This window comes from Pseudophryne corroboree, chromosome 9 (genome assembly GCF_028390025.1).
Source record: "Pseudophryne corroboree isolate aPseCor3 chromosome 9, aPseCor3.hap2, whole genome shotgun sequence".
NCBI lineage: Eukaryota > Metazoa > Chordata > Amphibia > Anura > Myobatrachidae > Pseudophryne > Pseudophryne corroboree.
The window spans coordinates 227,045,951-227,059,268 of NC_086452.1; the positions used below are offsets into that span (position 1 = coordinate 227,045,951).

A 13,318-nucleotide genomic window follows, 5' to 3' on the forward strand; every position below is an offset into this window, starting at 1 on the left:
GCCGTTTGGAATACGCATCACCTGACCACTGACGTGTCCATAACCCTCTACTGGTAGAAATGGACAACGCGCTTAGACTTGATGCCAGTCGGCAAATATTCCGCTGTGCATCACGCATATATAAAAATGCATCTTTTAAATGCTCTATAGGCAAAAATATACTGTCCCTATCTAGGGTATCAATATTTTCAGTCAGGGAATCCGACCACGCCAACCCAGCACTGCACATCCAGGCTGAGGCGATTGCTGGTCGCAGTATAACACCAGTATGTGTGTAAATACCTTTTAGGATACCCTCCTGCTTTCTATCAGCAGGATCCTTAAGGGCGGCCATCTCAGGCGAAGGTAGAGCCCTTACAAGCGTGTGAGCGCTTTATCCCCCCTAGGGGGTATTTCCCAACGCACCCTAACCTCTGGCGGGAAAGGATATAATGCCAATAACATTTTAGAAATTATCCGTTGTTATCGGGGGAAACCCACGCATCATCACACACCTCATTTAATTTCTCAGATTCAGGAAAACTACAGGTAGTTTTTCCTCACCTAACATAATACCCCTTTTTTGGTGGTACTCGTATTATCAGAAATGTGTAAAACATTTTTCATTGCCTCAATCATGTAACGTGTGGCCCTACTGGAAGTCACATTCGTCTCTTCACCGTCGACACTGGAGTCAGTATCCGTGTCGGCGTCTATATCTGCCATCTGAGGTAACGGGCGCTTTAGAGCCCCTGACGGCCTATGAGACGTCTGGACAGGCACAAGCTGAGTAGCCGGCTGTCTCATGTCAACCACTGTCTTTTATACAGAGCTGACACTGTCACGTAATTCCTTCCAACAGTTCATCCACTCAGGTGTCGACCCCCTAGGGGGTGACATCACTATTACAGGCAATCTGCTCCGTCTCCACATCATTTTTCTCCTCATACATGTCGACACCAACGTACCGACATACAGCACACACACAGGGAATGCTCTGATAGAGGACAGGACCCCACTAGCCCTTTGGGGAGACAGAGGGAGAGTTTGCCAGCACACACCAGAGCGCTATATATATACACAGGGATAACCTTATATAAGTGTTTTTCCCCTTATAGCTGCTGTATAGTTAATACTGCGCCTAATTAGTGCCCCCCTCTCTTTTTTTAACCCTTTCTGTAGTGTAGTGACTGCAGGGGAGAGACAGGGAGCTTCCCTCCAACGGAGCTGTGAGGGAAAATGGCGCCAGTGTGCTGAGGAGATAGGCTCCGCCCCTTTTTCGCGGACTTTTCTCCTGCTTTTTTATGGATTCTGGCAGGGGTTAAATGCATCCATATAGCCCAGGAGCTATATGTGATGCATTTTTTTTTCCATCCAAGGAGTTTTTATTGCGTCTCAGGGCGCCCCCCCCCCAGCGCCCTGCACCCTCAGTGACCGAAGTGTGAAGTGTGCTGAGAGCAATGGCGCACAGCTGCAGTGCTGTGCGCTACCTTGTTGAAGACAGGACGTCTTCTGCCGCCGATTTTCCGGACCTCTTCTGCCTTCTGGCTCTGTAAGGGGGCCTGCGGCGCGGCTCTGGGACCCATCCAAGCTGGGCCTGTGATCGTCCCTCTGGAGCTAATGTCCAGTAGCCTAAGAAGCCCAATCCACTCTGCACGCAGGTGAGTTCGCTTCTTCTCCCCTTAGTCCCTCGATGCAGTGAGCCTGTTGCCAGCAGGTCTCACTGAAAATAAAAAACCTAATCTAAAACTTTCACTAAGAAGCTCAGGAGAGCCCCTAGTGTGCACCCTTCTCGTTCGGGCACAGAGATCTAACTGAGGCTTGGAGGAGGGTCATAGGGGGAGGAGCCAGTGCACACCAGATAGTCCTAAAGCTTTCTTTAGATGTGCCCAGTCTCCTGCGGAGCCGCTATTCCCCATGGTCCTTACGGAGTCCCCAGCATCCACTTAGCACGTTAGAGAAAATAGTGTGCCGAGCGTAGCGAGGCACCGTGCCCACAGCGTGGTGAGTGAAGCGAGCCTGCAAGGGGCTGCGTTCCGCTCGCCAACCCTGTCGGGATTGTGTGGTCGGGATTCCGACCGCCGGGATCCCGTCCACCCTTTTTGGCACCTCTGTACACTGGTGAGTTAATCCATTTTGTGGGTCAGTAACTATCCTACCACATAAATCCCCAAAACATGACCTGTTGGGGGTACTGGAAGTATAAGAACCACCGCTCTAGACATTTTTGGGCTAAAATACATCTGCTGGCTATGACATTTGCATTGTTTACAAAAGTTTAAAAAATAAAAAAATAAAAAAAAACACAATTTGACACCATTTAACTGCCCCCAGCACTTAACTTATGGCTACTAATAGCCTCCACAGTGTCCTGCTATATTATTTGCCCCTTAACGCATGATACTGCCATGATGCCTGTGACTTGCCATTAGTAACTGAATTACACAGCTATCTGGAGCACACTTGCTGCAAATATTCACCAAAGTGTATATTCCTTTAACCCATGACTTTACACTACAGAACTGGTGGCTAATTTAATAGAAAAATATAAAGAAGGAGATCAGGGAGTAACACATTTAGGAAATAAGTACAGATGTATCTCTCGTAATTATTTAGGATATTTTCGTGTTGTCTAATGGTTTCCAAAATGCAGAGAGATTCAGTACCTGCTGCTTTGTGCTCTGGATCCGGGAAAACAGATGCTCACAAAACCTTGGTATAATTCCTAATTCTTCTTCAAAACCCATCATACTGCAATAAGATAAAAAAAGCCATTAATAATAATTATGGGGACATTTTATATTTAAAAAAGAAAAAGGATTTATTCATTTTAAATAGTGTTGGATCTGGTAAGAGACTCGGATATGCAGGACACAGCTCTTTATGTCCATTTGACTGTATCAAGCAGCTTCAATTTGGGACTCCTCTACAGAGACAGACAGTGGAACTGCAATATCCTTATTATTATATACTGGACAACTCTCATGGACATTAATGTGTAATATGTATTGCTCAGTTATACATATACACAAGTGCAATTTATGTCTGCAGTATAAGCTTGTAAAGACTGTCAGGTATTAGAATTTACATCTCCTCTTGATTTTACTGAACATTACAAAAATAACGAAGGGCAAAATATTTAAGTGGTTGAGCGCTGCAAAATCAGACACTGGTATATTAGATCAAGGAGGTAGGGCAACCTCTAGTATTAGCTGCACACCCGATACTGTACTAGTGCAAAGGGGACCATACTATTACGTGTTTTTTTTCTATGGTTTTGTTCTGTTATCAACATTCTAATAACATAACACGTAACAAGACAACTAAACTTATAAATAAAGTTGGAAGGACAAAACCCTAGGAGCTGATCAACTATTAGTGTATAAACATATAAAATATATACAATACGTCTCTTTCACAGACAGATCCTGTTTTATTTGTTCTTCTGTTTCTTCAGATGTCACCTGGTGCTTGGATTCAAGTTTGGTGATATATATATATATATATATATATATATATATATATATATATATATATATATATATATATATATATATATATATATATATTCAACCAAATACACTCCTTCTGCGCTGTTCTAAGGCTAATTAGATACAATAAGATACAGTACTCCTTGGGAGGGGCTGCCTATTTCACTAAGTCCCTTGTTAGGAGGGACTAGATACAGAAAATATAAAAAGAAAGGAAATTGGCGCCCAAAGGTTATTTTAACCTATAAATTTATAGGTTAAAATAACCTTTGGGCATATATATATATATACCCAAAGGTTATTTTAACCTATAAATTTATAGGTTAAAATAACCTTTGGGCGCCAATTTCCTTTCTTTTTATATTTTCTGTATCTAGTCCCTCCTAACAAGGGACTTAGTGAAATAGGAGAGATATATATATATATATATATATATATATATATATATATATATATATATATATATATATATATATATATATATATATATATATACCATCTTGGGGTACCTTGGCGAGCGGTTTGCAGGCTTCCGTGCATTGGCCCATTCACTAACTAAACCCCCATCATTTATTTATTGATGTAGTGAAAATAAGTGAGCACGCTTTGGTGAGTGCTGAACTTACTGTTTGTATATTGTTAAGTAGGTAGCCATGGGCTACATGCACCCCACCCTATGAGTGGTGCGTGCAGACACTGCACCCCGCTTCTGGGGTGGCGAGTGCTGTGGTTTTATATTTGTTGAGATATAGATATATATATATATATATATATATATATATATATATATATATATATATATATATATATATATATATATATATATAGATAGATAGATAGATAGATAGCTCAAAAAAATAAAGGGAACACTAAAATAATACATCCTAGATCCGAATGAAACATATTCTTATTAAATACTTTGTTCTCTGCATAGTTGAATGTGCGCACAACAAAATCACACAAAAATTATCAATGGAAATCAAATTTATTAACCCATGGAGGTCTGGATTTGGAGTCACACTCAAAATTAAAGTGGAAAAACACACTACAGGCTGATCCAACTTTGATGTAATGCCCTTAAAACAAGGCAAAATGAGGCTCAGTAGTGTGTGTGGCCTCCACGAGCCTGTATGACCTCCCTACAATGCCTGGCCATGCTCCTGATGAGGTGGCGGATGGTCTCCTGAGGGATCTCCTCCCAGACCTGGACTAAATCATCCGCCAACTCCTGGACAGTCTGTGGTGCAACGTGGCATTGGTGGATGGAGCGCGACATGATGTCCCAGATGTGCTCAATTGGATTCAGCTCTGGGGAACGGGCGGGCCAGTCCATAGCATCAATGCCTTGGTATTGCAGGAACTGCTGACACACTCCAGCCACATGAGGTCTAGCATTGTCTTGCATTAGGAGGAACCCAGGGCCAACCGCACCAGCATATGGTCTCACAAGGGGTCTGAGGATCTCATCTCGGTACCTAATGGCAGTCAGGCTACCTCTGGCGAGCACATGGAGGGCTGTGCGGCCCCCCAATGAAATGCCACCCCACACCATTACTGACCCACTGCCAAACGGGTCATGCCGGAGGATGTTGCAGGCAGCAGATCGTTCTCCTTGGCGTCTCCAGACTCTGTCACGTCTGTCACATGTGCTCAGTGAGAACCTACTTTCATCTGTGAAGAGCACAGGGCACCAGTGGCAAATTTGCCAATCTTGGTGTTCTCTGGCAAATGCCAAACGTCCTGCACAGTGTTGGGCTGTAAGCACAACCCCCACCTGTGGACGTCGGGCCCTCATACCACCCTCATGGAGTCGGTTTCTGATCGTTTGAGTAGACACATGCACATTTGTGGCTTGCTGGAGGTCATTTTGCAGGGCTCTGGCAGTGCTCCTCCTGTTCCTCCTTGCACAAAGGCAGAGGTAGCGGTCCTGCTGCTGGGTTGTTGCCCTCCTACGGCCTCCTCCAAGTCTCCTGATGTACTGGCCTGTCTCCTGGTAGTGCCTCCATGCTCTGGACACTACGCTGACAGACACAGCAAACCTTCTTGCCACAGCTCGCATTGATGTGCCGTCCTGGATAAGCTGCACTACCTGAGCCACTTGTGTGGGTTGTAGACTCCGTCTCATGCTACCACTAGAGTGAAAGCACTGCCAGATTTCAAAAGTGACCAAAACATCAGCCAGAAAGCATAGGAGCTGAGAAGTGGTCTGTGGTCACCACCTGCAGAACAACTCCTTTATTGGGGGTCTCTTGCTAATTGCCTATAATTTCCACCTGTTTTCTATTCCATTTGTACAACAGCATGTGAAATTGATTGTCAATCAGTGTTGCTTCCTAAGTGGACAGTTTGATTTCACAGACTTGGAGTTACATTGTGTTGTTTAAGTGTTCCCTTTATTTTTTTGAGGGGTGTGGGTGGGTGGGTGGGGGTGTGTGTGTGTGTGTGTGTGTGTGTGTGTGTGTGTGTGTGTGTGTGTATATATATATATATATATATATATATATATATAAAATAGAAATACAAGACAAATGTGTCGAATAGTCAAACTCAAAACATAACTGTTCATCAATTTTTTCGTGCTTCCATTATTTAAGAAAGTGCTGACGAAGTGCAATGGGATGTACTAACACTCCCACTTTAAAAAGTTGCAATGTGCAAAAATAAGATTTTACTCACCGGTAAATCTATTTCTCGTAGTCTGTAGTGGATGCTGGGGACTCCGTAAGGACTATGGGGAATAGACGGGCTCCGCAGGAGACTGGGCACTCTAAGAAAGAATTAGGACTACTGGTGTGCACTGGCTCCTCCCTCTATGCCCCTCCTCTAGACCTCAGTTAAGGAAACTGTGCCCGGAAGAGCCAACATTACAAGGAAAGGATTTTGGAATCCAGGGTAAGACTCATACCAGCCACACCAATCACACCGTATAACTTGTGATAACATACCCAGTTAACAGTATGAAAAACAACAGAGCATCAGACAACCTGATGCAACATAACATAACCCTTATTTAAGCAATAACTATATACAAGTATTGCAGAAGAAGTCCGCACTTGGGACGGGCGCCCAGCATCCACTACGGACTACGAGAAATAGATTTACCGGTGAGTAAAATCTTATTTTCTCTAACGTCCTAGTGGATGCTGGGGACTCCGTAAGGACCATGGGGATTATACCAAAGCTCCCAAACGGGCGGGAGAGTGCGGATGACTCTGCAGCACCGAATGGGCAAACACAAGGTCCTACTCAGCCAGGGTATCAAACTTGTAGAATTTTGCAAAAGTGTTTGAACCCGACCAAGTAGCTGCTCGGCAAAGCTGTAATGCCGAGACCCCTCGGGCAGCCGCCCAAGAAGAGCCCACTTTCCTTGTGGAATGGGCTTTTACTGATTTTGGATGCGGCAATCCAGCCGCAGAATGAGCCTGCTGAATCGTGTTACAGATCCAGCGAGCAATAGTTTGCTTTGAAGCAGGAGCACCCAGCTTGTTGGATGCATACAGGATAAACAGCGAGTCAGTTTTCCTGACTCCAGCCGTTCTGGCTACATAAATCTTCAAAGCCCTGACTACATCAAGTAATTTGGAATCCTCCAAGTCACGAGTAGCCGCAGGCACCACAATAGGTTGGTTCAAATGAAAAGATGACACCACCTTCGGCAGAAATTGCGGACGAGTCCGTAATTCTGCCCTGTCCATATGGAAAACCAGATAGGGGCTTTTACATGACAAAGCCGCCAATTCTGAAACACGCCTAGCCGCAGCTAAGGCCAATACCATGACCACTTTCCACGTGAGATATTTTAACTCCACGGTCTTAAGTGGCTCAAACCAGTGAGATTTCAGGAAACTCAACACCACGTTACGATTCCAAGGTGCCACTGGTGGCACAAAAGGGGGCTGAATATGCAGCACTCCCTATACAACGTCTGGACTTCAGGAAGAGAAGTGAGTTCTTTTTGAAAGAAAATGGATAGGGCCGAAATCTGGACCCTAATGGAACCCAATTTTAGGCCCAATGTCACTCCCGACTGTAGGAAGTGAAGGAAATGGCCCAGCTGGAATTCCTCCGTAGGGGCATTCCTGGCCTCACACCAAGCAACATTTTTTTCGCCATATACGGTGATAATGTTTAGCCGTCACCTCCTTCCTAGCCTTTATCAGCGTAGGAATAACCTCGTCCGGAATGCCTTTTTTCTGCCCGGATCCGGCGTTCAACCGCCATGCCAACAAACGCAGCTGCGGTAAGTCTTGGAACAAACAGGGCCCCTGCTGCAACAAGTCCTGTCAGCGAGGTAGAGGCCATGGGTCCTCTGTGAGCATTTCTTGCAGATTTGGATACCAAGTCCTTCTTGGCCAATCCGGAACAATGAGTATTGTTCTCACTCCTCCTTTTCCTATGATTCTCAGCACCTTTGTTATGAGAGGAAGAGGAGGAAACACATAAACCGTCTGGAACACCCACGGTGTCACTAATGCGTCTACAGCAATCGCCTGAGGGTCTCTTGACCTGGCGCAATATCTCTGTAGCTTTTTGTTGAGGCGGGATGCCATCATGTCCACCTGTGGCAGTTCCCACCGCCTTGCAATCTGCGTGAAGACTTCTTGATGAAGTCCCCACTCTCCCGTGTGGAGGTCGTGCCAGCTGAGGAAGTCTGCTTCCCAGTTGTCCACTCCCGGAATGAACACTGCCGACAGTGCTCTTACGTGATTCTCCGCCCAGCGAAGAATTCTGGTGGCTTCCGCCATCGCCACTCTGCTCCTTGTGCCACCTTGGCGGTTCACATGAGCCACTACTATGATGTTGTCTGACTGAATCAGCACCGATTTGTCGCGAAGCAGGTTCTGCGCTTGACTTAGGGCGTTGCATATGGCCCTTAATTCCGGGATATTGATGTGAAGGCAAGTCTCCTGACTTGACCACCGCCCTTGGAAATTTCTTCCCTGTGTGACTGCCCCCCACCCTCGGAGGCTTGCATCCGTGGTCACCAGGACCCAGTCCTGAATGCCAAATCTGCGACCTTCGAGAAGGTGAGCACTCTGCAGCTACCACAGGAGAGACACCCTGGCCCTGGGGGATAGGGTGATTAACCGATGCATCTGAAGATGTGATCCGGACCACTTGTCCAGTACGTCCCATTGGAAGGTCCTCGCATGGAACCTGCCGAAGGGAATGGCCACGTATGATGCCACCATACTTCCCAGGACTCGAGTGCAGTGATGCACTGACACCTGTTTTGGTTTTAATAGATTTCTGACCAGTGTCACGAGCTCCTGAGTTCTCTCTATCGGGAGATAAACCCTTTTCTGGTCTGTGTCTAGGAATATGCCTAGAAGAGGCAGATGAGCTGTAGGAACGAACTGCGACTTTGGAATACATAGAATCCAGCCGTGTTGCCGTTACACTTCAGAGAAAGTGATATGCTGTTCAGCAACTGCTCTCTTGATCTCGGTTTTATGAGAAGATCGACCAAGTACGTGATAATAGTGACACCTTGCTTCCACAGGAGCACCATCATTTCCGCCATTACCCTGGTGAATATTCTCGAGGCCGTGGAGAGACCAACCGGCAACGTCTTAAATTGGTAATGACCATCCCGTACCACAATTCTGAGGTACGCCTGATGAGGTGGATTAATGGGGACATGAAGGTATACCTCCTTTTTGCCCCGAGACACCATAAAATCTCCCCCTTTTCAGGCTTGCAATGACCGCTTTTAGCGATTCCATCTCGAACTTGAACCTTTTCAGGTATATGTTCAGGGATTTTAAATTCAATATGGGTCTGACCGAACCGTCTGGTTTCGGGACTACAACATGGTCGAATAATAACCCCCTCCTTTTGAAGGAGGGGAACCTTGACCACCACCTGTTGAAGATACAATTTGTGAATTGCAGTTAACCCTGTTTCCCTCTCGTGGGGGGAAGCCGGCAGGGCTTAAAATCTCCCCCTTTTCAGGCTTGCAATGACCGCTCTTAGCGATTCCATCTCGAACTTGAACCTTTTCAAGTATATGTTCAGGGATTTTAAATTCAATATGGATCTGACCGAACCGTCTGGTTTCGGGACTACAACATGGTTGAATAATAACCCCCTCCTTTTGAAGGAGCGGAACCTTGACCACCACCTGTTGAAGATACAATTTGTGAATTGCAGTTAACCCTGTTTCCCTCTCGTGGGGGGAAGCCGGCAGGGCCGTCAGTGAGGAGGCACCTTCTCAAAGTCCAGCTTGTATCCCTGAGACACAATATCTATTGCCCAGGGATCTAACAAGGAGTGAACCCACTTGTGGCTGAACTTACGAAAGCGTGCCCCCACCTGGCCTAGCTCCGCCTGTGGAGCCCCAGCGACATGCGGTGGATTTTCATAGATGCCGGGGAGGACTTCTGTTCCCGGGAACTAGCTGTGTTGTGCAGCTTCTTTCCTCTGCCCCCGCCTCTGGCAAGAAAGGACGCACCTCGGACTTTCTTGTTTCTTTGTTCGAAAGGCTGCATTTGATAATGTCGTGCTTTCCTAGGCTGTGCAGGAATATAAGGCAAAATATCAGAATTACCAGCTATAGCTGTGGAGACCAGGTCCAAGAACCCTTCTCCACACAATCCTCAGCCTTCCATATGCCACTTAAGTTGGCATCATCTGTCCATTGCATATTCTACAGGACACGTCAAGCAGAAATCGACATAGCTTGACTCTAGGACCCAGCATACCCATGTCTCTTTGGGCATGTTTGATTATATATATCTCTTAAGACAGCATCTTTAATAAATATATATTATATATATATATATATATATATATATATATATATATACATACACACACACACACACACACACACACTAGGGTCTCAATTTCTGCTGAAAAGGTACCTGTCCACGCCGCCACAGCGCTATAAACCCATGCCGACACAATCGCCGGTCTGAGTAGTGTACCAGAATGTGCAGGCTATCTGCAGGATCCCTGAGAATAGCTAGGGCTACCTTCTGGGCAAACGTGACACCCTAGGGGAAGATTCCCATCACATCCTGGCCCTAGTGGGGGAAAGGATACTGCCTGAGAATTCTTTGTGGGAAGCTGCAGTCTCTTGTCTGGAGATTCCCGCTATTTTTCCTCATGAGAGGAGGGAAATTTACCTCAGCTTTCTTCCCCTTAAACATGTGTACCTTTGTGTCAGGGACAGATGAGTCATCAGTGATATGCCAATCATCTTTATTACAATAATCATATATTGAATACTTTCCTGCCATTTTGGCTGTAACTTTGCATTATCGTAGTCGACACTGGAGTCAAACTCCATGTCGATATCAGTGTCTATTATTTTGGATAGTGAGCATTGTGAGACTCTGAAGGTCTCTGCGCCATAGGGAAAGACATGGGTAGATTTCCTGTCTGTTCTCTAATCTTTTGTGCAATAAATTCACCTTAGCACTTACACATATCCAAACAGGTGTCGGCGTTGTCGACGGAGACACCCTCTCACACACATATTTGCTCCATCTCCTCCTTAGGGGAGCCTTTTACCTCAGACATGTCGACACACACGTACCGACACACCACACACACAGGGGATGCTCTATTTGAAGACAGTTCCCCCACAAGGCCCTTTGGAGAGACAGAGAGAGAGTATGCCAGCACACACCCAAGCGCTATATGACACAGGAATCACACAGGAACTTAGTGTTAACCCAGTAGCTGCTGTATATATTGTTTTTACGCCAAATTTATGTGCCCCCCCTCTCTTTTTCACCCTCTTCTATCGTGCTTCTGCAGGGGGGAGCCTGGGGAGCTTCCTCTCAGCGGAGCTGTGGAGAGAAAATGGCGCTGGTGAGTGCTGAGGAAGAAGCCCCGCCCCCTCAGCGGCGGGCTTCTGTCCCGCGATTTTGTGTAAAAAATAATGGCGGGGGCTCATGCATATATACAGTGCCCAGCTGTATATATGCTGCTTTTTGCCAGGAGGTACTCAATTGCTGCCCAGGGCACCCCCCCCTTCCCTGCGCCCTGCACCCTACAGTGACCGGAGTGTGTGGGCGTAATGTGGGAGCAATGGCGCACAGCTGCAGTGCTGTGCGCTACCTCATATGAAGACAGGAGTCTTCTGCCGCCGATTTTGACGTCTTCTTGCTTCACCCGCCGGCTTCTGTCTTCTGGCTCTGCGAGGGGGACGGCGGCGCGGCTCCGGGAACGGACGACCAAGGTTAAGTTCCTGTGTTCGATCCCTCTGGAGCTAATGGTGTTCAGTAGCCTAAGAAGCGCAACCTAGCCGCAGTTAGTAGGTTTGCTTCTCTCCCCTCAGTCCCACATAGCAGAGAGTCTGTTGCCAGCAGAAGCTCTCTGAAAATAAAAAACCTAACTAAAATACTTTATTAATAGCAAGCTCAGGAGAGCTCACTAAAATGCACCCAGCTCCGTCCGGGCAAAGATTCTAACTGAGGTCTGGAGCAGGGGCATAGAGGGGGGAGCCAGTGCACACCAGTAGTCCTAATTCTTTCTTAGAGTGCCCAGTCTCCTGCGGAGCCCGTCTATTCCCCATGGTCCTTACGGAGTCCCCAGCATCCACTAGGACGTTAGAGAAACAGAGTTTTTTTTAAATCTGTGCCCATAGAATTTTTGTAAAGATGAACTTCTGTATAAAAGGGACTCTGCGTTATCAAGACAGGCGTACCTCACTATAACTGCACAAAGCATTTAAAAGGTATCTTTAACATCTGAGGTGGTGAAGTGGCGTACCCCACTCACGGTAGTATAGATGATAGAAACCTTGATGCGCTTTATTTTATTCCACATGTCCCAACTCGTTGTTAATGAGATATATGCTGTGGGCTCTGTCTATAGATCACATTATATTCAACTCCAAGATCATAGATACGATATTGCAGGTTTGTAAAGCGCATAAAGGTTGATTTTGATGGTCACATATTGCTGCAGAATTTTTATGTACGCTGACATTGGGGGTAATTCCAAGCTGATCGCAGCAGGACATTTTTTAGCAGTTGGGAAAAACCATGTGCACTGCAGGGGAGGTAGATATAACATGTGCAGAAAGAGATAGATTTGGGTGGGGTGTGTTCAATCTGTAATCTAAATTGCAGTGTAAAAATAAAGCAGTCAGTATTTACCCTGCACAGAAACAAAATAACCCACCCAAATCTAACTCTCTCTGCACATGTTATATCTGCCCCCCCTGCAGTGCACATGGTTTTGCCCAACTGCTAAAAAATTTCCTGCTGCAATCAACTTGGAATTACCCCCATTGTTGGATTTTAATGGATGTTTTTATCTGCCCTCTTGGGTTGGGGTTTTTTGGAATGAACTTTATTTTGAGGACTTTAAGAGTGTTGTGAACACCATATATTTTCTTTGCCCATCTATACGTGTATCTGGTTGAGAATCTCTCATGGACCGTGTGCATGGACAGCCAGAGTAAAAAGATACCTTTATACGTCTTGGAATATCGTGCATCACTGTGAGTGGGGTACGCTTGCTAACATTTTGAAAGATACCTATACACTAAAGGCTGATCAGCACCGATGGTCAGAGTAAATGATCGCAGATGTACTAAATTTAGTACATCTACAATCAGATCTGAATTAGGCCCGTTATCTTTGGCAGCTTATATTGCACCAGTGTAGCAGGGATCCTCAACCATTTCTTTTAAGACAGTTAAACTTGCTTTATGCATGGGGAAACCTTCCCCGCAGTAACGTCATATGCTGTGCAATGCAATAATGAGCCATGTCACTGATTTACAGTGCTCTTCACTCCCCAGACATACTCTGTATATGCCAGATATGCAGACATGAAGATTCATCAGTAAGAGGGGGAAAGATAAATCCCTTCTCCTACAACAAAGC

The 13,318-nt window shown here is 45.8% G+C and overlaps 1 protein-coding gene across 1 annotated transcript in view; it reads right to left on the reverse strand.

Annotated features, from left to right (window-relative positions):
* The window catches only part of KIF14 (kinesin family member 14), a 292,379-nt gene that overhangs the window by 273,079 nt on the left and 5,982 nt on the right, over positions 1-13,318 (reverse strand). Inside the window, exon 4 of the mRNA XM_063940137.1 lies at positions 2,646-2,730. Coding sequence (XP_063796207.1) covers positions 2,646-2,730 — 85 coding nt within the window. The remainder of the gene's footprint in view (positions 1-2,645; positions 2,731-13,318) is intronic.